This window comes from Rhamphochromis longiceps, linkage group LG13, assembly GCF_057381845.1.
Source record: "Rhamphochromis longiceps isolate RC_006_pf linkage group LG13, R_longiceps_female_GT1.1, whole genome shotgun sequence".
NCBI lineage: Eukaryota > Metazoa > Chordata > Actinopteri > Cichliformes > Cichlidae > Rhamphochromis > Rhamphochromis longiceps.
In genome coordinates, this window is record NC_140569.1 from 26,861,063 (window position 1) to 26,888,243 (window position 27,181).

Sequence of the window (27,181 nt, forward strand, 5' to 3'; positions counted from 1 at the left end):
ACATTACTGTGTATGGATTCAATAAAGAGACCCTATTTTAAGCTATCTAGCCTGTTTACTTAAGCTCATCTTATTTTAATGTAAATATCAAGTGTGACAAGATCAGTCACTGTGAAATTACACTTGGTAGATTTGTATGTATTAGGACGATGGGAGTAGCCCTACTTGAAGACTAAGAGGAAATGAGACTAAGACCTTAGTGACACACTCCTTTCATTTCCTCCTGAGCTGTCAGCTATGAATAGATTTAATGAATGGTTTTCCTTAGCTGATAAAAACCCTTTTAACTGTGGATGTGAGAACGAGTGAGAGGGATTTTGTCTTTTTAGACAGTTGGAAAACTGGGACTTGGTTGATTTCTTACTGTATTTTCACTATGAAGCATATGTTATAATAAAGACTGGAAACAGAAAAAAACTTGCCTAGCTGTGTCCATAGGTGACAAAACTGGAAATTTAACATTTATGCTTTTTGCCAGAGAGTGAAAATGATCAATGAGTTTCATGAAGGGTAAATAAAAGTCCTTAAAACCAGTCATCTTCACTTGTTTTATATAGGTGAGCATAGCAGCACATTTGAAGTGGACAAACCAGCCAAACTCCAAGCCCAAAGAGAGGAAATACTACATTGCCGGTTGGTCAGAAGTACATATGTAAAATTGTATCTTTGTTACCAGCAGGCTGTTGTAAAAATTTCTTTAGTTAAATCTACAAAAAAGATAAACAGATAAAATCAAAGATAACAGTCTGACAGGCAGAAAATACCTATCACATCTCAGAGTGGTGTGAAGTGTCTTTAAAAAAGTGGAGGGCTGGCAGATCTAAACCTATACTGCAGGTGAACAGCGTTTGATAGTCATATCCTTAATAAATAGGAAACTTTCACCTTTCTTGAAGCAGTGTGACACGATCTTGACAGACCACAGAACAAAACATCCAAAGAGTTGTACACAATTCTGTCGTCTATATTTGCATTTATGTTTTAGCATGTTTCAATAAATCACTGCACCTATTTCCCTGCACCTATATAAAGAAATAAGGGTTGGCTCAATATATTTGCACAGTAATGTATGTATAAGTGAAACATTGCAAAAACATAATGCAGCTTTAAAAACAAAAACAAATCCCAGATTTTGCGTGAAGTAAATGTCACTGGGCCCAGTGGAGACAAAGAAAAATAGCTGACATCATTCTTGTGTAAAAACAGTAAAAACTTCTACACACACCTAAAACTGACCCTGTGTTCTTGAATTAAACTTGCTTAATAATTAAAACAGCAGTGTTCTGCTCACCGCTGCTGATCATTATCGGTTTAACACTAATGAAACGATGTAAGTCGTTCTGATCAATCACTAAGTCCTTGAAGTGAGGGCAGCCATTATTGGAGTAATTTGCCATTGCTGGAGTTATAGCTGTGAATTAGATAATTTAGTCAAAATCTAATTAATATTTGGGCGCCTCTAAATTCTTTTCTAGTGTTTAACTCTAAGTCTGTACACCTGTCTGTCAGATCAGTCATGATGCCTGTGCTCAGAGCGTCCTGAGAGCCACAAGCCTGTCCCACATTTTCTCAGCAGAGACGATGAGCTTGTTGATATCTGGAGGATTTTTAATGAGCAGGTAGGAACCACCAAGAACAGCCCCCACAGCACTGAGCAGCAGGCCACGGTTTATCACCTGTGAAGAAATGAATAGATAATTAGTTTGAATTCAGTTATTTGCTTCACAAATCACACAAAGGTTGGTAAATTGCTTCCAGTTTCATGAACATCAGTATCCCAAACATAGCTGCAAAGAAAACACCCAGGCTTTGTTTCCCTGGAGATCCATGGCAGTATGTGACAGGGGTGTGGTCTCTGGCTCTGCTGCAGTGGAGGGATGGTGCAGCGGGCTTGAGGGGCAGTGCCAGCGAGGCTGAGGGTGGAAGGGATTTAATTAATGAACGCTCCTCTTTTTATAGTGACGCTGAGGACCAGAGATGAGGTGCAGAGATGTGCGGAGACTGGAGTTATTGAGGTGCCAACCAGCAAACTCTGTGGCTGAGCTGCCCGGAGGAAAGCATCTAGCTTTTGAAACACTGTACAAATAAAACTGTTGCAATATATGCAAAATGCTCAGATTTCAGCCATTCTCACCTGGCCTGTTAGACAAACTGATAACATGACATTACATCTAAACATGGCACCATTGTATATGTACATACATAACTTAATGTCAACATGATCCCTGTTAGGTAGAGACATAACAATGGTTCCTTGAGTTATGTTATAACTGAATGATTTGTAGGTCATTTATTGTCATAGGGTTAATAAACAACATGTGTTTGTTTCAAAAATTTAAAGTAAATTAAATAATTTGACACCTTTTTAAAATCTTTTTTCTATGTAATTACAATATAATAAAACTTTATTGATCCTGAAGGTTGACCGCGAAGGAAATTGGGTAATTGTTGTAGTTCAGTTGCTTACCTAAAGTGAAGTAATCCCTTCACCCAATCAATGACCTTGCTGTTACTGACACTTTTATAATACATCCTTACACTTCACTGCCACCCTGTCTCTGACCTATATTTTTACCTGTCATTCCATATTCAGTATCACGCCATATTATCGTGTTAACTGTAATGCTTCAGAGATAATATTTCTTTTCTTTCTCCCATGAAGGTCATTTCACCCTTTGCCCAAACAGCCCTACGGGTTGAATCAATTTACAGGGGAGGCTGTGAAAATCCCGGCTGTCCAACTGTCTATTAGAGCAGAAGCCGCCAGCACAGGCAAATCAGACAGTTCAACACAGAGCCAAGGACTAACAGCCTTATCTACAGCCCAGCGAGAGAAACCACAAACGCGTACGGCCGTGATGTGTGTTAAATGGAGAACTGTTTACTCAAGAGTCGCAGCCACCTTTAGTGCTGCTTCTGATAACACTGTCACTTTGCTAATTACAGTGCTTAGCTGTTCAAAGGTACGAAAAGTCCCATCAAAATTAAATTGCATTCATGTGTAGTGCACATTTTTTCCCAAGTATTTTACTTTGTTTTGCCAGTGCCACCGCTTGACTGCTTCGTGGTATCTGGTCCTAGTGAAAGTGACCTAGAGACAAGAAAACAGAAAGAATAGCAGATTTAGTTTTCAGACAAAATGATGTGGAAACAGTTACTATTCATTAGTGATACTGTATCCAACTTACCATTGTGTAAAGTGGAATTATTGTCTTTGGCATGAAGAAGTAGAGGATGTTGTCAACATATTTTCTGAAAAGGAACCATTTGGAGTTGACGTGTGCTCGCATCTATGAAACAATACAACAAATGTGTTTGTCAGCCATTTGTCCATTTTATGATATCATTAGGTAGATCTTTCAGCCATATGAGAAACTTTAGACTTCCTTCTTCCTGCCTTTCGATATAATTGCAGCAGTGGAAGATCAAGAGTATTGTTAAGCCAACACATAGTCCTGCTATTTTTTAATTGCTTTATCCATTACTTTTGAGAGAGAGACTTTAAATGCACAGAAGGTTAGAGAACTGTTCTGCTTCAGAAGTGATGAAGAGGATTTTCATCACTTATGCCCATCAACACCTTTTTGTTTTTCAGTTTTAAGGTCAGTGGAAATACATTTTATTGAGCAGTTGGTTCTCAAAATGTACTTCAAAATGGCTTTAGGATGGACGTTTCAAAAGTTTAATGGGTCACCCGGTCACCCTCAGATGAGAGGAAATTGGTTAGGATGTTTAGGAACAACCCAAGAACCACCAAGGATCAAGCCTGCCATGAACTGGAAACTGTTGGAACAGCAGTGTCACTGTCCACCCTTCAAGTGAGTTTTACATCACTGTGGTCTGAGACGTTGCTGACCAAGAAATAAGCCCCTGCCCCAACTCTGATACATTCAAGCTCACCTGCAATTCACAGGTTCCCAAATGGACAAGCAAAATGCCTTCTGGAGAAAATTTCTATGGTCAGATGAGACAATGATCAATGATCAAGTGGTATGTTTGAAGGTATAAAGGCGAGGCGTGCAAACCTAACAACACTGTAACAACTCTCATGCATAGTGGTGGTAGTAGGGCTGTTTTGCTGCCAGTGCTACTGGTACATTGCACAAAATGGATGGAGTAATGAAGAACAAGGGTTACTGACAAATTCTTCAACTTCACCTCAAACAGCTCAACACCTGAAACTTGGACACAAGTGGATATTACAACGGGAGAATGTTTGGAAAAAGCAAACATCAAAACAGGATTTGGAACAGATAAAGCAGGCTTACATTAAGCCTTTTCTTCACAAAAACTGAAACTTCAACCCACTATGCTTAGAAGCTGTGCCGTGGCAAGAAACCAACCAATTTACGTGACATTTCACCAAATATTAGTGGGATCATATGTCACGGTACTGGGCCTGTGACCCAGTGTTTTGGGTTTTTGGATTAAGTTATATTCTTTGATTTGTTGTTTTTCACATTTTTGGTTCTCTTTATCGTTTTCTCCTTGTGCTATATTTTTAGTTTTCTGTCACTGTGCCTTCCATATTCCACGGTTAGTTACTCTTGTCTCTGTGTTTCTGGTTCCCTAGTTAGTCATGCCTCCATGTCACAGTGTCAAGTCACTTTCTTTGTGTAGGTCTCTTGTTTCCTGTTTTACTTTGACAGTCTCAGTGTTTTCAGTTTTGCTTCCTCCCCGTCTCATTTTGTCAGATTAGCCCCAGCTGTGTTTCCCTCCTGTTTCCTTCGTTACACCCTTGTGTATTTAAGTCCTGGGTTCTCCTCTCCCGGTTGTCGTGTCATTCCCATTTGCTGTGTATGTTTCTCCGTGCTCATCATTTCCCTGGTTTTCTTCAGAGTCTGCTCCTAGTTTCTTAGTTTTCTAGCTTTTCTGTTCTTGTTCCTAGTTTCCAGTTTTAGGTTTTGTTTCTTGTATTCTGTATGTTAGTTTTCTTCAGCACAATAAAGCTGCCTCCCTTAATTCATCCCTTTGTGTTTTGCGAGTCCTGCGTTTGGGTCCAATCCTGCCTGCCACACAGCGTGACATGGCAGTATAAGTATATATTTGACCATTTGTGGATTAGAGAAAATCAAAATAAAATAAAAAAATCTAACTTGTGCACCCAATACTTTTTTTAAAATTCATTAAATATGTATGCTGTACAATCATCCCACTATGTAAAAAACAAAAACAAAAAACAGCTCAACAAATTCATACACTGTAAATCATACAGTGTATAAAATTTTGACCACAACTTCCTGCTTTCATATTAAAAAAAATATGTGGATTACTTCAATGTAGTTGTACATGGCCAAGTCAGCAATTGCGTGGTCGTCTGGAACCCGAACTCTGGTATACTCAGGCAGAACAGCACCTAGCGGGATACACAAAGGGCCGTATGGAAATTATTCTGTATGCTCAGCTTTTCTCTCTTCGTTAATCTTTGGTCATTTAAAAAGTGCTTACTGAAATCCTCATTGAATTGATCCATTATCTCGTCAAAGACAATGCAGTCCTCAAAGCCCTATAAAACATGAATAGATGAATTAGTCTCTGTCTAATTCTGCCTTTTCCTCCCCTCATTTAGTGCTACTTACAGCATTCATTCCTTGTCCATAGAAAGGCACTACTGCATGGGCTGCATCACCCATAAGGACGCACGCGTCACCAATGTGATATGGGTTGCATTTGACAGACACCATGGCCTGCGCAGGCAATCGGAAATAATCTCTCTGGAGAGTATCCCTGCAACACAAAAATTGAAATTCAAGAATTACAAACTCATTTTGCACAATTTAATCTGACAGTTGCAACAGACTGTTTTGTGTTTGCCAAAAGAGCATTTATCACAAGACACAAACACAGCTATGCTCTGTTTGTCTAACTAAGCAGCTAAACTGAGAAATTAAAGCAGGCACTTAGCCGTTTATGCCAAAGCACTCTGAATGAGTAACTGAATGAAAGCTTCAAGCGTTTCTGTGCCTCACACAGCCCCCCACCTCTGTCACCCGCAACATATGGTTCACCTCAAATTAGAACCTCACCTCACAAAATCCATATAACTGTAAGTCTGCAATTTCACACTTCACAGAACAGAGCTGTGGATGTGGCTGGAGCTGATGGGATGACGGGAAATAAAAGGCCTTTTGAAGACACTTTGGCAGGTCGGATGAAGAGATAAAGGCAGACGGGGGATTCAGGGAAATGGGTGGGGAGGGAGAAAGTCACTTACGCTCCTATTAGTGGTATGGTGTCAGGGAAGTATTTCTGGAAAAACTCGATGACTTCATCTCCTGTGGTGATCTTCTCAAAATCTTCAAAGGGCATGAAAAGGGTACAGGTGAATGTCTTGTCCTAAATCAGAAAGTAAACAGAGTACACAGAGACGTTAGCTCCCAAATCCATCGTGACACTCTTGACCACAGGATGCTTCACATGATTAACCTTTTACTGCCTGTTGTTCCAGCAGAGATACATGAGAACTGAACTGTTAGCATCACGCCAAGTTATACATCCAAATGAAAGATTAGACTGTTGTGTGGTCTCACTCATTTTGGCACATTGAATCTTGTTTTTTTCCCCCAAACTATGCTAACTGCATACTAACAGGCCAAAATAAGTACACCTTTATTACAACATCAGTAAATGTAGGAGATTACCATAAAAACAAAGTACCCAAAGCACTTATTTTGCAGAATGGTCAGTTTCAGAATAATATCTAATTATCTTCTGTATTTATTATTTATGCTAATGCTGCTGTTAATGTGAGTTTAACTGCAGGTTTTACACTGCCAGCTATGTATTGCACTTTTTAATAATATGGCTTTAATCATCTAAATCTGGAAAATAGACCAGCTAAATAAACATAGATAATTATAGTATATTGATAGCAATAATAATGATTAACATTCAATTATCAAAAGATATTAAAGTTTTAAGCATTAGCATAATTTGTCTCCTTATGTAACAGTACAGTTAAGGACGAATGTTATTAGTTTTAGTTTTACTGATATTTGGTCATAAAGCATTAGTTAACATGCTTGTGTTTTAATCTGTGTTGTCCTCTGGGACATAGGAAGAGACGTTTCTATAAAGAAATACCATTAATCCATAAGGATTGTTCTTTCTTTTTTCATTCCCAGTACTCTTTCGTAGATTGCCACTGAATAGTAGTTTCAGGGATATTCTACTTAAAGTGATTGGCCAATGAACCTACAAACTCCCCAACAAGGATAAATTCTGCTACCATTTGGTGTCACCAGTTTGGTGGTGACGATTAAGTCATGCAACTGTGATATAGTTTTCTAATGTTAGCATTTTACTAATGATAATTTCATTTAGGCTTCAATAAAAGTTGAGCTATTTTTGAAGACTTTTCTGAACCAAAAGGTAAAAGTGTTGTTGCTGTTGACCCCTCTGTGACCCTGATAAGGATAAGCGGAAGAGGATGAATGGATGGACGGAATGCCAACTTCCCTGGCATGTACAAAAAAGAAAGAAAATCTTAAGTTAATGCAGGAACTGTGTAATGGGGAAAGGTAACAGCCATTGTGATTTACATGTGATGTACATGTACATATTAGTGGGTCTCGATAAAGTTCCTGTTCCTTTTTGGAAGCAAGTTCAAGTAAAAGTAAGATCAAGAAAAACTGAAGGCCACTGTGTTCATTCCTCCTTCATCATTATCGTTCTGGTTGAAGTAAACAAAATCACTCACACCCTGCATACCACACAGTACACAAATGACAATATAATCAACACAGTTTGATTATTAAAAGCCTTAAAAACATTCACCTTAAATCCATCACAAATGTTTAATGAAATTTTTTTTTTTTTTTTTTTGCCTGTCCCGTTTGGCTCTTTTGCCATCAGAATTATTGTCTAAAGGCAAAGAAAGATGCCCAACTGATTTACTTTACCAAATTGACCATCCCAGCCTTGCCATAATGGTCCATTTGATTCACCTTTTATTGTTTATTTTATTTTCACTTGCTGAATACGGGACAGACTTGACTGGAGGAAAGAAGGGGAGAAAGAAAGAGGGAAAGAGAAACAGCTGAGAAGAGGGACGGGGGAGAAGGGCAAAAGACAAAAACCAACAGAATGGGCAGAAAAAAAGAAAAAAGAAAAAGAAAATGCATATATCAATCACCTGGATCACCTGTTGAGAAAGAAAAAAGAAAACAAGCAGAAGAGAACAAGAGTAATAGAATAAACAACATCACAATGATATATGGGAATATGACAGTAAATACTAAATATTAAACATTATTGTGCAGCACATAAGATCAACAGAACACAGTGTGCTTTGAGGTAGGAGCCAAAAAGGGTGTAGTTTGTGGGTGTGATCACCCGTGTGTACACCTGTGAGCATGGACGCGCTTGTTTTTTGTTTTTTAAAAGGTTCCTTCATGTAATGATCTGCTAGGGAGTGTGGGGGGGCCACAGCCCCGTCCTCCAGGGCATGAAGCAGGTATGGAGGAGATCAAAACTCCAGACATCCAGAGGCCCCCAGAACACAAGAGACCAAGGAAGACCAACAGAGGGGCAGCCGCGCCACTGTCCCAGAAAGAGCTGAGGAGAGTCCCAGATGAGGGCTCACTCAGCAGCCGCGGAGCAGAAGCCAGGGGGAGTTGCAGTGACGCGCCCGTGAGCTCCGCCGGCAGCCAGCTGTGCCTGAGTGACCGAGCCCCAGGCCGAGAGGCCGGGGGCACCCCACCTCCGAAGTGGCCCGAGCGAGCCCCAGGCTCCAGGCCCCGATAAGCGGCCGCCAAGGAGTGAGCCGGTGTGTACCTGGACGCCCACCCCCAGACACAAAGAACCACCAACGCACCGACACCTGAGGGAGTCCGCCACTGGCAGGGGAAGTGGTGGTGGGGGGAGATAGGCCTCCAAACCTTGGAGGGCCTGAGATGTCCCCAGAGAGGTGGCGTCTGATACCCAACCTGACATATAGACACAGACATACAGGCACACACAGATACAAACATCCATTCCCACCCTCATGCTCTCATATGCACTCACTCCACACTCAACCAACGTGGAGACAGACATAAAGAGACGCTGTACACACGATCACACTCCCCAAGCATACTCTACGAACCGGGTCTAGGTACCCTTGCCCCTGGAGGGGGGAACTGCACCCAGACCCAGGTGGTGTTACCCTTTTCCCTGCGGTGGGGAGAGGCAGACCGCCCCGACTCCGCAGCTGCAGGGAGGCCCCACACTCCAGACCGCAGTCGGACAGCCAACTCCTCCTCCTAGCCCCCCCGCTCCAGCAGGTCGCAGAGAACGGGGGTGAGAGAAGACTCCAAACCTCCCTCCGCCCGCTCATTGTAGTGTTGATGCATGTGTGTTCTAAGGTGCATTTAAAACCCAGGAGGGCATGGAGCTACCTGCCAGAGAGCAGCAGGTAAACGCATAGCCCCTCCTAAAAATTAATTAGGCAGATGACATTAAAACGTCAGGCAGTTAAACGGGTACCTCACACACTAAACACTTGAATAAAGTGAATCACATCGCTTTCTAGATTGCAAGTGTCAGCAACTTTGTCTAAATGCTTCAGTGGGTTTCCACAGATGCACGAGAGATGTACCCTGCCGCTCGCCCTAAGACAGCTGGGATAAGCTCCAGCAACCCCCCACCCCCCGCGACCCTGAAAAAGGATAAGCAGAAGAGAATGGAAGGATGAATTTATATGTTTGAGAAATCTTCCCTGCTGATCATAGTTTAGAATTTTCCATCCTCAATGTAAACGGAATGCCAGACACCACTGGATGGAAGTTCACTGAGGTTGTGTATGTGCCATTATCTGTCCTTCTGAGCAGGTGTCATCTATCAACATCACAAAGTCCTCCCCGTGGACATTTTAGCACTGTTACCATGGTATCCACAGCAAGGAAGACAATTTTTTTTTTCACAGCCGTGTGAAATGTGTTTCTGGGAAATGGGGAGTGAGTGACAGTGTGAAGGCACTCAAAAGTCAGTTGCCTTAACCTAGTCTCCTTTAGGCGAGGAAAAGAGTTGTGCTGATTCAGCCACGCAGACAAATCATTATGGGATTAACCAGATAAAGGAAAGACAGAGTTGTTGAGTCAGAGAAAAAGATGCAGAGGCACAGGTGGGAAGGAGTGCAACACTGCTGTGTGAAAAGTAGGGTGAACCTCAGGGTGCCAAGATACTTCTGATGAGTAAGCCTCACTTCATAGTTATGAAGTGAGCCTAATTAACTCCATGAGGACATCCCAGAGGTCAGTCAAGCTCTGAAAGGTGCTAGTGTTTGTTTCCTTTAGCTTGCCACATAATATGCAGTAGTAACTTTACAAATAAACAAATCTTGAATTGCTTAATTTCACTGATATAGTTTAGAAATCAGTTCACACTTACCAAGTTGGGCAGGGCGATCATCATAAATGTGTTTCGTGGCCAGATGTGTAGATAATTAGGCTTCATAGCAAACTGGGGATAATGAAGACAGCCAGCAGAAATTAAATGAGCAGAAAGATAACTACCACTGCAGATGAATTTTGCTGAGCCAAATACTAGAAGCGTGCTGACCTCTCCATTAATGGGTAGCATGGTGAGCTCCATGTAGCCATGAGGGATGTAGGTCTGGCTATAGTCGAAGCGGCTACGCCGAAGGAACTGCTTACGTACGGCAGAGAAAGCCCCATCACACCCCACAATCAAGTCTGCCTTGACCTGCTCCTTGGACCCGTCCAACCTGAGAAACACATTAGCAACATGACAAGTTAACTTCATTAAAAACTAAGTAACATGGAGGTTATTTTTAAGAATTAACTGCTTTAATGATTAAGCCACAGAGTTCCTAATTACACAAAAAATACCCATAAGAATTGAATCGTGTAATGAGCAAAGGCTTACTGGAAGCAGTGTCCTATCGCGTACAGAGCTGTCACTGCTTGGCTTTATAGAAAGCCTCTCTTTTCTGATACTTGAGAAAATAAGGTAACTGCTCAGCCTCGAGGCTATTAGCTTAAGGTCTGAATGAGACACAAATGAACTACTGACTCAAAGCCCGAGTTGACTTAAACTGTATCTTCTTGAATGTTCCATTAGATACAGCAGATTTCTATTAAATTTACAATGTCAGAATGTCACTATTATTAGAATCAAAAGCCACATGATGATCATTTAGTGGTCATTAAAACTTTTACTTAGCTACCCATTAACCTTAATCTAGTTAAAGTTTAGCAAGTTCAACTTAATGATAACACTTTATAATATATATAGCCTGGTTTGATTTGAATAGATTCCTTTGTCTGTAACTACATCTTAGAAAATCTTTCTGGCAGAAAGTTCTGAAGACAACATTTCAGTTTTTGTCCATCTATTCAGAAAAAAACAGTTAGCTTATTACTTTATTATTAACAACACACAAATATTTCATTTCATGTTAGATGCGTTTTCTCAAGAATTAAAGTGCTTGACCAATCAAAGCTGAGGTGGAGTACATAAAACCTCAAAACCCAAAAAATCTTGATAATACAAGATGTCACGGTTCTGGGTCCGTTGGACCCAGTATTTTGAGTTTATTATGTTTTGGTTTATTTTTGCATTATGGATTGTTTTCTGATGTTCTGGTGCTCTGTTTATTATTATCATTATGGATCTGTTTCTGTTATTCTTGGTGAGGGATCAGTTCTTAGGTTTTGGGTTCTCATGTGTATTGCAGTTTCTGTTCAGTGTCTAGTCTGTCTCTCAGCGTCATGTCTGCATCTGGTTTAGTACTTCCTGTCTTGTTGTGAAAGTCTTTGTCTTTTGTTAGTGTGTGCAGCTTAGCTCCCCCGTCTCGTTAGCCCTGATCTCCCCCAGCTGTGTCTCCCTTCTGTGGCCCATTTCCTCATTACTACCCTGTGTATATTAGCCCTGTGTTTTCCCATGCTCGGTGTCGCGTCGTACCCTCAGAATTATGCCTGTGTGTTCAGTTCTCGGTGTCATTGTTCTGTTCACGTTTTCGTTTGTCGCCAGCAATAAAGCTAAGGTTCTCAGTCTCAATTCAATTCCAGAGTCTCGCATTTGGATCCTCCTCTCCATCCGCCTGCAGACAGAGCCCTGACACAAATTTCTTTTAGATATTAACAACGCAATTTTTTTGGAAATTCATTCTTGACCATGAATGTCAACACAATATTCAGAGTGTGTGTGTGTGTGTGTGTGTGTGTGTGTGTGTATCCCTCTACTGCATAGCGTTGCCCTGAGGCAACAAACCACCTTTTCATGCCTCACACTGGCCCTTCAAAAAAAAAAAAAAAAAAAAAAGGTGTTTTTTTTTTTTTTTAAATAATGCTACCAGGCACATCTCTTTCCAATAAAATGATGAGTTGAAGGTGGTGTGACTTTCATTTGGGGGGGAGGACTACGGTCAGAGGTGTGGACTCGAGTCACATGACTTGGACTCGAGTCAGACTCGAGTCATTAATTTTATGACTTTAGACTTGACTTGAAAAAATGTTCTAAGACTTGTGACTTGACTTGGACTTTTACACCAATGACTTGGGACTTGAATTGGACTTGAACCGGTTTACTTGAAAAGACTTGATATTTTACCCCAAATATAAAATTTAACATGCATATTATATAGAGATTGAAAATGTGACGTCATTCACGGGTAGAACCGCAAAGGATTCTGGGAACTCGTGGCAAGCGGTGCTAGCGCACGCAGGCTTTCAATTGAAATCAGTTATACAGCGATAAAAAGAAACACAAAAATGTCAAGAAGCCGTTGTATTATTAACTGCAATAGCCGGTCGCATGACAGCCACGGGAAGCCGACGGGTAAAGAGATCGGTTGTTATCGGATTACGTCGTTGAAGAGAAATTGTTCAAGCCATGTTTCCGAAGTAACAAAGACGCGACGGATGGCCTGGATCGCAGCCATTCAAAGATCAAATATAACGTCCCAGAACCCTCCAGCTCACAGGTTAGTCTGCTCCAAGCATTTACACGAAGGTCAGTGTTTTTTAGTAGTTAATACGTCATTTTCATAACATAATTAGTGATATAGGTTACAAGCAAGTCTGGCGCTGAACAGAAATGGTCGCGCTATGCTCCTTTATTTATTGTGCATAAATAGTAAATTGTCCTGACACAATATTGCGTTTCGCTTCTGTTATTATGGTACATTGACAAAAACATATACTTTTATTCACAGGATAAAACAGTTGTTTTGTATCACTAATTGCCCAGTACGATTACAGCATACAGTATTGTTGTCACTGCTACATTTCTGTGATGGGTACCAGAAATTATTTCCACTAATTAATTACCGTTGAGCTCAAAGGTCCTATTAATAAACGGTTAAGGAATGTGTATTTATGACGACAATTTGTGAGACTGGTAAACTTATGATACGTACGATGGTCTTTACTTTCTACACGGTGCATTTCAAGGTCCTGCACCCATCCGTCGGTAAACTGTACCTGGGCTTGTTGCAGTGACCTGAAGTTACTAAACTTCATGAGTGTATGCACTCACTCCAAGAAGCGTATAATTATAAATATGCATATAAATATGCTAAGATGAGATAGCTGACTTCATCTAACTAGCAAATGTTGTCCAGGCTACGTTGGTGATACAGTTTTTTTTAATGTGTATGATATTTTTGTCATGCGATTTTAAAGCTGGTCCTACAACCGCATCCAAGAATAACATGCAGCTTATCTCAGAACTGTCGGTGAAAATTATTCTTGGAGCTAGGTTTAATTGAGCTGCATTTTAAAGAGGTGCAATTTCACAATTTGTGTATATTTTCTAAGTTCACTATTTTGTCATGTGTTGAGAAAAACACAGATTTTAAAATTACATGGTCTAATATTTACATTTAGCATAACTGCAACATTATTTTTTCTTCTTTTTTTTTTAAAGACTCGAAAGGACTTGAAATTCAAAGTTTCAGACTTGTGACTTGACTCGGACTTTTACACCAGTGACTTGAGACTCGACTCTGACTTGCCTGACATTACTTGAGACTTGAGGATAAAGACTTGAGACTTACTTGAGACTTGCAAAACAATGACTTGGTCCCACCTCTGACTACGGTGGCCCTGAAGTGCAAATCACACCAACAAATTGCTAAACACAACAACAAAATTGAGAAGCACAAAAACAAAATTGAGAAGCACAAAAACAAAACTGAGAATCACAAAATCAAATTAAGAAGCACAAAAACAAAAGAAGAATCACAAAAACAAATTGAGAAGCACAATTACATTAAGAAAACCGGAAAGGGTAGGTACCAGTCGGCAACAGGAGACATCACTGATTGGACGTCCGCGCTGTTCATCTTTGGAACCGGAAGTTACTCTGCCTGTAGCGCATTTTTTCAAACATGAACATTAGCGGTGACCCAAACATAGCTGTTGCTATTCGAGAATATTTTGATTCAGGACATACATATGAGGTGATACTGGATATGCTCAAGTGTAATCGTGACATTTCAATTAGTATGCGTACACTGAAAACGCATTTAAAAGAATCTGGACTGTACAGACGAGGCAACTATTCTCCACTTCCTGAGGTGAGGCGTGCCATTTTGGCCGAGCTTCGAGGACCAGGACAATTGTTTGGATATCGGACCATGTGGCAAGTTCTCAAACAAAAACACAAGCTGCGTGTCAAGCGTGATGTAGTTATGAGGCTGTTGAGACAACTAAATCCTCAAGGAATCGCTTTGAGAACTCGAAGGAGGTTCACAAGACGCACGTATCACTCCATGGGGCCCAATTACATATGGCATGTAGATGGCTATGATAAACTGAAACCCTTTGGCTTGGCCCTGTCAGGATGTATAGATGGCTTTTCAAGAAGACTTGTTGAGTATTGCAGCACCGACAGCGATCAACTCGAAGGAAAATGACGACGGAGGCAAAAATGTCCTTAATATTTTGGGAACTTTATTCCTCATCAACATGCGGCAAAACTTTTCTCATGGGTGCCATTTTCGTTGTGGTATACTTTTTTTTTTTCCTTAGGGGCGTGATGACGCAGCATCCGTGCTCTTACAATGAAACAGTGCCTCCTTGTGGTGGCAACTAAAATACTGTCTCTGTTAAACCACAGTAACCATAATGCAGTTAAACACTGTACAACATGAGTACACACAATGAATATCTTAACAAGACTGATGTGGCTTGTGTGTGGAGCAACAAACAACAACCCGGCTGTTATAGCTCACAATTATATAAACTGTGTAAAGAGTCTTGGTGTGATACCAATGAGATTACGAACATACTTCGGGACTGAGAATGGGACTATGGCAGCAATACAGTGTACCCTCCGTCACGCGCACACGGACTATTATGCTGGATCGTCAAGCCACAGTTACGGATCATCTACTGGGAATCAGTGCATAGAGTCATGGTGGTCTTACTTCAGAAGAGGAAGGTGGGTACATTTGTGTCTGGTAGGTGTAAGCTACAGTGAAAGCTGATCAGATCGTTTTTGGGTTTTTTTACATGCATTTAAGAAAATAGAGTAGCGTCCTGCTGGACGTGTTGAAAAGTTGGATGAGATAGACATTAACAGCCATCACTTTATTGCAGGAACTCAAAATGGTCACTGTCAGCTGTTGTGCCGAAATGAGCATGCTTGCCTAGATTTAACGACGCCAATACAAATTGAAAAACTCAGACCAAACTCTCCACTCCTCACAATCAACACACAGAACAGAGTGAAAAGAATACAGCATTTTTAACAAGAACATTACTGCAGGGTCGCTTCAATATTTATGGAAAACTAATATGCATTACTTTGTTTGACATCCATTTGTGGCATGTTTTAAATGGGACCAAAATGTAACAAACCCTATAAAATGACCAAGAACAAAGCTAAATTGATTCTTAAATATTAATTATATACCCAGGTCTCAGTTTTGGATGGACTTGTTTGGAGACCTAAGAGACTCTGGAAACTTAAATGGAAGCCACGAACACCAATGCTTGCTGAGATTCTGCTTCAGAGGGGTTCTACAGAAAGGCCTGGATGAATGCATAGACCTCTGGAACAAACACAGGATCCGGCCAAGCAGACTTGCATCGTGTCCAGGGGGGATTCCAAACGAACTCTCTCTTGCCTGAATTAACCTTGAAAATGAATTAACCTTTTGCATCAAACTAAATGCAAGGTGTTGTTATTGCTTAAGTTGGTTAATATATATTCATAATTTTACACATAAGTATGATAGAGCAGTTTATAACATGTCACTGCATGCGTTGATTTATATAGTTCCATATTGTCAGCAAAAATCCTTCACTGTTCTATTTTCATTTTGCAGATATGGTTCAAGAGACTGTGGATTTGCTGTTGAGGAGAGGGAACTGGATGTGTTTCCCGAGGAGGGGCTACTGGTTGGATTGTGTGGTGATCCAAACATTTAGGAATATTTACAACAGGCTGTACAACAAAACACACTGCAGCAGCCACAAGACTGGGAATCAGCCACAGAACTGTATTTGGCCCTGAAGGACATAGCTGGGTTTTAGATACCAACTGAACTTCAGTTTGTAATGACATTTGTCAGAGTTACTCTGACGAAGACACACACTGTGTCGAAACGTTAGTTTCTTTCCTTTTTTTTGCACCTAATAAAACCTTTGGACTTACTTGAGTGCTCCAGCCCTTCTGTTTTTCCTTCATTTTTTAATGTTAGTAGTGTTTCCTTTCCCTCTTGCTAAATTGAATATAATATTGTTCATAATATACAGCAACTGGCATGGATTTAAATATTAACATTTAACCAAAAGGAAACATTAAAAATTTTCTTTAATAAAACCATTTACAAATAGTGTCCAGCATTTCTGTCACTTTTCCAACATACACAATATTCAGTGATTCAAAAATCAGTGATGTCTCCTGTTGCCGACTGGTACCTACCCTTTCCGGTTTTCTTAATGTAATTGTGCTTCTCAATTTGTTTTTGTGATTCTTCTTTTGTTTTTGTGCTTCTTGATTTGATTTTGTGATTCTCAATTTTGTTTTTGTGCTTCTCAATTTTGTTTTTGTGATTCTCAATTTTGTTTTTGTGATTTTTAATTTGTATTTGTGCTTCTCAATTTTGTTTTTGTGATTCTCAATTTTGTTTTTGTGCTTCTCAATTTTGTTTTTGTGATTCTCAATTTTGTTTTTGTGCTTCTCAATTTTGTTTTTCCATCCATCCATCCATCCATTCGCTTCCGCTTATCCTTTTCAGGGTCGCGGGGGGCGCTGGAGCCTATCCCAGCTGTCATAGGGCGAGAGGCGGGGTACACCCTGGACAGGTCGCCAGTCTGTCGCAGGGCCAACACACAGGGACAGACAACCATTCGCACTCACATTCACTCGCACATTCACACAATGGCAATTTGGATTTTCCAATTAACCTATCCCCTCAAGCTGCATGTCTTTGGACAATTTTGTTTTTGTGCTTCTTAATTTGATTTTGTGATTCTCCATTTGTTTTTGTGCTTCTCAATTTTGTTTTTGTGCTTCTCAATTTTGTTTTGTGATTCTCCATTTGTTTTTGTGTTTCTCAATTTTGTTGTTGTGTTTAGCAATTTGTTGGTGTGATTTGCACTTCAGGGCCTCTCAATTTTGTTGTTGTGTTTAGCAATTTGTTGGTGTGATTTGCACTTCAGGGCCACCGTAGTGGACCCCTTTCCACAAGCTACACTACATGAGAGACATTTCCATTAGGAGGCAAGATAAAGATCACTCTTTTACATGTTTATAGTAAAATAAATGTATATTAAAAATACTTGTATGTGCATGAATACGTTAAGAAGCATATTAGCAGCAAATTTATTTATGCAGTAAAACTGTTAATTTTCATTTTCATTCATTGCCTCAAGGCAACACTGCGTAGTTAGCCCAGTTTCTTTCAGGCAATATAATGCATTAGCATGTGTGTAGAGATGTGTTTGTGTGCATTTATATGATCATAGTCAATGTTTTTTACTTTACAATCTGCTCATAATTACAGGACATGGATGTAAATACCTTTTATGGAAGGAAACCAAGGGAATGTGCACTTTCTGTCCTCAGAAAGTGAGCTTTCAGGAAGTGACAGTGAAGTAGAGGAGTGGATCCTTGAATGAGGTTTGAAGGACACTTAGGAGCTCAGGGGTCAGTTGGTAAAGTAACTGTGTCTGTGTTAGTGCCCACATAGCAAGCAGGTCTGGCCAGGATCTGGTATCAAGTCGGCACTGCTGGCTGACTTCTGGCATGATAAGACGTATGTCATCCAGATATGGGCCAGGCCTGGCATAGATGGCACTGTCTATGTGATGGCTTGCCATAAATGGCTTGATTGTGGCTTGGTTTATGTGGCCCAGGCCTACAGAAAACAGGTCTGGCCCAGATCTGGCATCAAGCTGGCACTTCTGACTGACTGGTGTTTTGGCAGAGTGTATGTCAACCAGATGTGTGCTAGGTCTGGCAATGACGCCACCGTTTATGCGATGGCATGCCATATCTCAGGTGGTAGAGCAGGTTACAAACTGATCGGAAGGTTAGTGGTTTGATCCCTGGCTCCTCCAGTCTGCATGTCAAGAATGTGAATGTGTATGAATGTAGTTAGGAAGCACTCAGTTAAGCTAAAGTGGGTGAATGTGGCATGTTACACATTAGGCTGACATCTGGGGCCAGAGCTGAAACTGTTCTGGGCCAGCACATGGCCAGCAGTTTGTCTACAACTGGCCCGTGGCTGCACATCCCCTACAGATGGCCCACATACCGCAATGAATGACGGCCCTTTGGTGTCCCAGATCAGGTTTGCCAGAGTTAATCCAAACATGGGCCAGCACAGGGCCACCAGTGTGTCTGAAACTGGTCTTGTGCTGGCCCATGTGTGGGCCACCTCTGGCAAACCAGGTCTGGGCCACCAAAGGGCCGTCATTCTTTGTGGTATGTGGGCCATGTGTAAGCACATTGTGTGAGCCTGATCCGGGCCATACCAATTTTGCTGTGTGTGTGTGTGTGTGTGTGTGTGTGTGTGTGTGTGTGTGTGGTCGTGTATTACTTATTGTTGTGGGGACACAAATTTGTGTACACACTCACATTGTGAGGTCTCGCCTACTTTATGGGGACAAATTGCAGGTTAAATCATTCAATTTTAGGCTAGGGTTAGGGTAAGGTTCAGGCAGGGACTTGGGTAAGTCTCCAGGAAATGTATGTAAGTTAATGTAATGTCCCCAAAAGTGATGGAAACACAAGGTATGCATGTGCGTGTGCGTGGTTAGGGTCAAATGTTGGATGCATTTTGGTGTTTTATTGTTCTGTGAAATGTTTACATTGTTTATTTGTTGTTTATTTATTTGTTCATTCTTGTTGTACTAATACAACTTATTATAGAATAACTTGGCATTTTACTACCGTTATCGCACAGTGTTGCCTTGAAGCAACAAACCAATATCTGTTTGGGGGGGGTCAAATTTTATGATTGATATATTATTAGGAACCCTAAAGCTCCCCCAAAATAGGGAGAAATATTTTTTCCCCAAAAAATTAAAAAGTCATGCAGTAGAGGGATATGGTAGTATTACTTCCATTAGCCAACATCCTAAGTCAAGAAGAGTGAGGAGTCAGGGCTCCACTTTAGTCCTGATGCAGATGGAGTTAAAATGCTAACACTCCTGATAAAAGATCATTAAATCTTTCATTTGGTTGCCATACATACTTTGAATGCAGTTTCCAGTCTACACAGTAATGAGAGTTTAGGTCACAGGAACATCTGAATACAGATAGTTGCTTAAATACCATTACAACAATATTAGCTAAGTGGATTTATTATTGTTAATGACCAGCTATAAAGCCGTGCATAATTACCCAGTGCATAGTAAATCTAACAGCATCTGGTTTTGTAATGATGAGAGTCTGGCTTCAGATTGTTTTTAATTTACATTTGCAGCACTGCATGGATTTAAGGGAGTCACACTCTGTGACTAGAGGTCATCTGCATTTACGCATTTCATGCCGATGGCTTTCTGTTGTACATTTCCCACCTAGTATGGGATGATGCAACTACAGACAGGACCAGCAGATTATTCGTGTGCTTTAAATTATATACACTTGAGAGAGCAAATACATCCTGCTGCAGTTCAGCCACAGCAGAACAGGAGAGACGTGCCCTGGATGCATAAGGTGTGTGAGACTGGGTGGCATTTGAAGCCTACAAAAGACTTCTTTTAATCAAAGTGGGGTTTTTTTAAGTGCAGTAACTTCACAGTGACTCATTCAAGCAGATAGGGCAGCATACACATCAAATGTTTGTTGTTGTTGTTGTTAAACACATTATAGATAAGGCTCCTTTCAATTTAGGACCCTCTGATCAGACTGAGCGGAGTTTGTGCTCGTGCATCCTGTGTTAATATTTTACGGCATGGATATGTTGATCATGTCTAAAAAGATTCTGTGTCAGAGGCCAATAGGCAGATATGTGGAAGTGGACCCAAAAGCAGACTGAAGAGACAACTGACTAGCAGTTAACAGTGCTTTATTGAACACAGGGAAACTGCTGCAGGTGAGTTGAGGAAAATGTAGCATGAGTCTCTGACGTGAAATGCAGGTGAAGTGAAATGAGCTCCGTGGAGGGAGGGAGTGTCCCAGCTGAGAAGCGGGATGAGAGAGGTGGTTGATCCAATCCTTTATTTCCAGTAATTCACAAGGACAGGCAGGTGATGTGGATGCTGCCGTAGCGTGTAGACTGAGTGATGGCAGATAGCCAGCAATGATTGTGCAGCCATAGTAGTGGCAGAGGATGTGCAAAGCGAGCTGCAGGTGAGTTGAGTATTGTTCCAGGAACGGCAAAACTAAACATAGGAGTAGCTGACAGACAGGCAATGAGTGGAAGGCTGAGCTGGTCTTAAATTAGCCAGTCTGCTGATTGCCACTGATGGACCACAGGTGTAGAAATGAACCTCCACCCCAATGTGTGGATGCTGGAACCAGCATGGCAAAACAAAACAGCAGAAACTCACTTGGATCATGAAACTGAGGGAGTGGGGGTCAATGGCACAATCACAGGGCCTGTGGGGAGGAGGAGACACAGCTTTATCTTTACTTCCTGTAGGTTATGGTACTCCTTCAGAGCAGAGGATAGCACCGATGGTTGGTTGGCAGGTGGCAATGAGTCAAAGGAACCGGTAGGTAGGGCCGATTGTAAGCAATCTGCCAAACAGAAGAGACTCCAAAAAGCTACTTTATTGCCGGCCCAATCAATGATAAATTTTCTTTTCCAACCATGAATAGCCGAGGATCAAAGAGGTGTCGGGTGAAGCGAATTTGAATAATGAAATGGATTCCCAATGATTTCCGGAGGAGAATAAACAAATGGGCTTGGTTTGGTGTGAATGTGAGCAAAAACTTGGCTGTTTAGTCCAGTGGCCGGTAGGGGGGGATGAGTGGGAGGTCCAACTGCTTGACTAACTCAAGATCGATGAGGTTTTGTTCAGCACCAAAATCTATAAGAGTATGGAGGGAACTGGAGACCTGGTTGAAGCGAAGGGTGACTGGTAGCGGGAGACAGGGTTTGGAAGTAATCGACGAGCCTTCCACCTGTATCCCTGAAATTACGGGGGTGGGTAATTTTTTGGCCGAAGAAGGAATGCAGCAAGAAAATGATCTGGATTCCCATAATAGAAACATTCACGGGCATAAAAGCACCTCTCTCTTTCCTCCTAAGTGAGCCAAGATCGCCCGATCTGCATAGGTTCGGGTGGAGGATAAGGAGGAGAGAGAGAGGTGGATGGTGGAGCTTATGGTGGATGTTTTTTCCAGAGATGGCAAAATGGACACAGGGAAGGATTGGAACATTGTTTTATGAGATTAATGGTCTTGTTCAGCCTCTCTCCCTCAGATGATTATCAATCGAGAGAGAGAAAGAGAGACTAAATCCTCAAACGAACCAGGCTTGTCCCGTGATGCCAGTTGATGATTCATTTGATCGTATAAGGCGTGCAAAGGGCTCCTGTGCAAAAATCGACAACAAATTCGGCCACACTACGCTTAGCTCGACACAGATTTATTAATTTCTTCCCTCAGAGGCTGAATGAGCAAAAGTTTTCTTTAGCTCTTGAAGGCTGGAGGCTGGTGAGCAGCAGGTGTGACCTCAGAACAGAGCCCCTGAACTGCAGAAAGAATCTCCCCCTCCTTGTCATGGGTTTACATCACAGAAACTGGAGGCCCACTCAGGCCAACCGATAATGGCAACTTGTTTGGATATTGTGGTCAGAATTAGATCTGCTGGGTTGATTCTTTTAGGCCATTCTGTACTGTCAGTGGACAGAAGGCCGATACGTCAGAGTGGACCCAAAAACAGACCCTAGAGACAACTGACGAGCAGTTGACAGTGCTTTATTGAACACAGGGAAACAAAACTGGAAACAAGGAAAATGTAATGCGAGTCTCTGACATGTGGACCACTGGCTAAAAGTGAGTTAGGAGCAATGGCTTACTTTTCAGCTGAAGGGAAATTAACTCTTTGAAGGGAGTGTCCTGGCTGCGAAGCGGGATGAGAGAGGTGGTTGATCCAATCCTTATTCCCAGTGATTGACAATGGCAGGCAGGTGACGTGGATGCGGCTGTAGCGTGTAGCCTGAGTGGATGAGTGATGGCAGATAGCCAACGATGATTGTGCAGCCACAGTAGTGGCAGAGGACGTGCAAAGCGAGCTGCAGGTGAGTTGAGTATTGTTTCACGAACGGCAAAACTAAACTTAGGAGTAGCTGACAGGCAGCCAACACACACCAAAACAGCAGACACTCACTCGGATTATGACACCCAGAGGTCTTTCAGTGTTAATTGAGTTGTCACATTTACTTCAAGCAGAACCAGTTACAGAGCAACTAGAAAGTCCCACCACAAGGTTTCAAGTACAGCTTGTTTTTCACCAACTCCAGCCTTAGGCGTTTAACATGTACAGGCCCATAGTCAATAAATCCAGAGTTAAAACAAAGAATCCCAAAGTGCAGACCCTCTCCTTAGGTGACTGTCTGCATGTGGCATGTATAAGATTAGTGACTGTTTACCTGGCAAAGGTCATCAGGCCCGTTTCTGCATTCCAGTCCTGCAGTTTGTGGTCAAAGTTCATCTTTGTGTTTGGATATGTCTCTGCCGCTGTGAGGGGAAAAATGTTACAAAAACTGTTTTTTTAGCACTGATGCAAGCATGACACAACAGCATCAGTTTAATATGACCACTCTATACTTCATTAAAACAATCAGGAAATGTTCAGCCACTGAGGGAATACGGCCTCATGGCAATTAGGACGAATCTCATGAACAACACAGCACAGCTGACAGTGGTTTTATGAAAACCTATGTTTAGGCTGTCACACTTTCCAAAATCTCTTTATCTCGGCGTTCGCTCCAGAAGCCTGGATGGACCCTGATAAGAGTGACGGCTTTGTAATCAGCCTCTCTTTCAGCACGAGCAGGCAATCTAATTAAATGTAGACCCATGCTGTCGCACATTATCTCCAAACGTACACTGAGGCTCTTCATTAAATATTAGGCAAAATCCTTTTTAGCTGAAACACTAACATATCCTCTGACGTCACGTGACGCACTCAGCCGGTTCGAAGGCGTGCATAAAGCTACTGCACAGCGGGCATCTGCGGTGGTCGAGGCTCAGCTCAATAACAATCAAACAAAATTAGGACAACTGCTGAAAGAGAGTATCCTTTAACATGAACGAATCCACTTGTTTATTTCTGCATCACTTTTCATCATCAAAGCTCATTAGCCAGCACAAAGCACTTAATGACAAGACATATAGTTGGGACTCTTGTTAAATGCTGATTAATTCATGTGCTCTACTTTAAGTTTGATCTGAAATTTTTGTGTCTTTTGGGATTTGCAGGTCAGGTGTGGCAAACATGTCATTGTAACATTTATGTCTTATTTCAGTGCCTCATTTTACATCGTAGGTTGCATGCAGCCCACTTTGATCTTAAGTGGGGTGGACCGGTGAAACACGCCTTTCTGTCATTGTAGAAAAGATTAAGTACACATTAAATCCCTGAGATGCATAAATACATGATGAAAAAGTGCTGCTGTAATAACTGAAAAATGTGTCAGTATGACTGGGCTTAAATTCAGAAAGAATGTCCCTTTTTTTCCTCCAGTAATTTATTTTCATTTAATTATTTATCAATTAATCACTTTGACGTTGTGTTAATAGCTACAAGGGAGCAATTGATCATGAGGAACGGCTGTAAAACTTATGAAAATGCTATTAAAAGTCCAAAGTTTGTCCCATCCAAGTCATCCAGTCGACTGGATTGGAGTCTTTTGTGGTGTCGATTCTGGCCCTCGGGCCTTATGTTTGACACCCCTGTATTATTTGAACCCCAACAAGTTAAACTGCCCATATAGGCTGTATGTCGGAAAGAAGGAAAACCTATGCCAAAAAAAAAACAAAAAACATTTTGACTCATTTCCTTGTAACAAAGACTCAGCGTTTGGCTGATAAAAATTCCATTTTGGTGTGACAGTTGCTTGGTAATGTCATCTCACTTCCAGAGACACTATTTATGTTCTTACCTGTTAGCAGCTCTTTGTTCAAATTGGCTCGGTCTACCGACAGGATGTACTGAAAGGAGAACAATCTGTAATGTAGTGCAATTGTACAGGTACAGCTTATCAACTCTGCTCATTTTCATATGGAAACAGGAAGTCTCTAGGGTTTAGAATGCCTGCCTCTGCTTTCACTATCTTCACTGTATAATTTTGTTTTTTTTCCCCAACCACGAGGTGAAGAATCCTCGCCATACTGTCAGCACTCTAATCGAACAACACCCTAAAAGTCTGCAGTCTGTAAAGGCAAACAAACTCTATACTGTCGTGTGACAAAAACTCAAGTCTCACTGCACAGCCTGTCACTTGTAGTTGTCATCCTTTGGTGAATTCTTGTGTTACTTCACCAAACAACTACCAGTGTGTGTGTGTGTGGGGGGGGGGGGGGTACGCGTTTTAACACAGGGGAGATTTAGCAAGCAAAGTAAATTATTCATCTGCAGGCTGTATCTGTACACATGAGGCAATTCTTACAGTATGTTTAGCAAAAAACAGACTATTATGTAACATTATTTTTCAGCAAACTAATGATAGAAAATGGATGTGCAGTCAGTTAAACAGCCCTCAAAAAGAAACAGTAATGAGCAGCATATCATATAAGTAACATATTTTCTGCTCATTAATCAGTCTTCACAGTGTAATCTGGTTCATTTAGACTTTTTGGTTTTGTGTAAGTGTGAGACATCACAGAATTAGAAAATTCTGTACTATCTGACAGCAGTCATGCACTTGGTAAGGCTTACCTGGCCTTTCCTGCCATAAGGGATTGGGGACTGTTTCCCATTCAGCGAATGGATCATTCTTGCATGCATCGGGATTCCTTTGGCAACAATCTAAGAAAGAAAAAAATTGCAGAACATCTTAAATGTTAAAACTGGACCATTGGGGATAAATAACGGCAGACATTTCTGCACAAAAGTTAAACAAGGGCAATCTATGGACAGCCAGCTTGTGACTCAGTGTCTGCCCTTTATAGTATATGTGAAAATGTGGCGGAGCGGGCCTTATTCTGTCAACCTGAAAAGTCATGCATGTGTAAAAATAAGGGACTGATGCAGAGTTCGCTCATGACGTGATCAGCGCAGCAAATTTGGAGCACCAAAAAAAGGGCCAGTGACCTTAGATGCTATTATAAAGCATCCTGAGTGGACTCAAGCAAAAAAAAAGAAAGAAAAATAGGAGAGTGGGAGATTTCCCGGGGAATGGCTTCATGCTATTTTGTTGCTAGAAATCAAAAGGAGGTTTGCCTCCATGCACTTTGGTCTTTCATTTGGTCCAATAAACAAGTGGGAGGGGTGGGGAGTTGTGGCAGGGGGTCACCAAGCCCCCCTCCTGTAAACTTTGCCTTACCTCTGCTTTACTACTTAAACAGTGAATAAATCGGCATACCTTCTCCTCCAGTCCAACATGTTTCAGTGCTTGCCGGCCTCGATGAGACAAGGCCAGGTTGATGCTTCTCCCCTTCACAATCTTAGCACGTCGGATATCTGACCAGAGACCACATGCACAGGTTTTACACGTTAGTGTAATGTTCTTTAGTGTGTGGGTATATTTGTCAGAGAGTAGTGTGTGATGATAGCAATTACAGAGAAAACCAAAGTTTAAAGGAAAAAAATGCTTTGACTGCTACCTTCCCGACTTTCAAAGAGTTCCACATCAAAGCCTCTTTTTGCAAAGAAGCAGGCATTCAGTGCCCCAACCTAAAGGATAGATTGTAGAAACTTTGTGCAATCCCATTCTGCATGGTCTTGTATACATAATTATCTTATGGTCAAACAAGTAACAATATTAATATGTAAGCTGCATATACCCACTGCTAAACAATCTTTCCCCTTAAATGAAGCCTTTAAAATGCAAATACACTTTCTAAAGTGTGAAAGTCAAAGGCCACACGGCGTGAAAAAAAAAAAAGCACATTAATAATACTTCACTTTGAGTTTCTTGTCTTACCAAACCACCTCCCACCACTGCTACAACTTTTTTCCTGCTCTGTCTGCTTGTTGATTTCTCCATTGTGCTCAGGGTGCTCCAGCTCTCTGACCCACACGGTGTCCAGTCCAAAGGGACTGGCGGGATAGCTGAGTTAAGATTTAAAAGAGGAGGAGCGTTTTACTTTCATAATCAGTTCCCCTTTTGAAAGCAAATACGTGCAACGGATAACAGGATTGTCCAAACAGTGTTGGGCATCTCTGCTGACACAAAGCATCTGATGTCCCTCGGTTAAACTTATGCATGAGTTGCATAAGTTTAACTTTATGACAACTTCTACCTTATTGCAATATTAATCCTGAAAGTGAAAACATTCACCTTCCTCACGTCCAAAACCCCCTTAGACTAGACTTTGCAGATTTTCCTGAGTTCAGAGAGTTCATTCGTAATAGGAGTGACCACAAATTCACAACAGACATATGTTTTTGGGGAGGACGTTACCTGAATCTTTAACGGAAAAGGTGCCTAGTGTGACGGATTAGAGCTCCCGATCAGAACAGATGATGTCAATTATAGATATATGAGGAAAGAAATCTGCTGCCATCTAGTGGCTACAGGTTCCTATATCGCTTTGGCGAAATTACCACACCAACCAGCAGGGGGCCCCCGAGCGCACGGAAATGTCAAAATCAGACCGGCGA

The 27,181-nt window shown here is 41.4% G+C and overlaps 1 protein-coding gene across 1 annotated transcript; it reads right to left on the reverse strand.

Moving 5' to 3' along the window:
* Positions 1-13: 13 nt before the first annotated feature.
* Positions 14-26,622, reverse strand: kmo (kynurenine 3-monooxygenase). Its single transcript, XM_085428785.1, has 15 exons — positions 26,502-26,622; positions 26,182-26,251; positions 25,941-26,038; positions 25,295-25,384; positions 24,519-24,567; positions 23,004-23,091; positions 10,540-10,705; positions 10,369-10,440; positions 6,215-6,336; positions 5,580-5,727; positions 5,449-5,506; positions 5,274-5,356; positions 3,189-3,290; positions 3,032-3,091; positions 14-1,676 (listed from the first exon to the last, which is right to left on the reverse strand). The coding sequence occupies exons 1-15, from the start codon at positions 26,562-26,564 to the stop codon at positions 1,530-1,532; spliced, it is 1,416 nt and encodes a 471-aa protein (XP_085284911.1). The 5' UTR covers positions 26,565-26,622; the 3' UTR covers positions 14-1,529.
* Between the last annotated feature and the right edge of the window lie 559 nt (positions 26,623-27,181).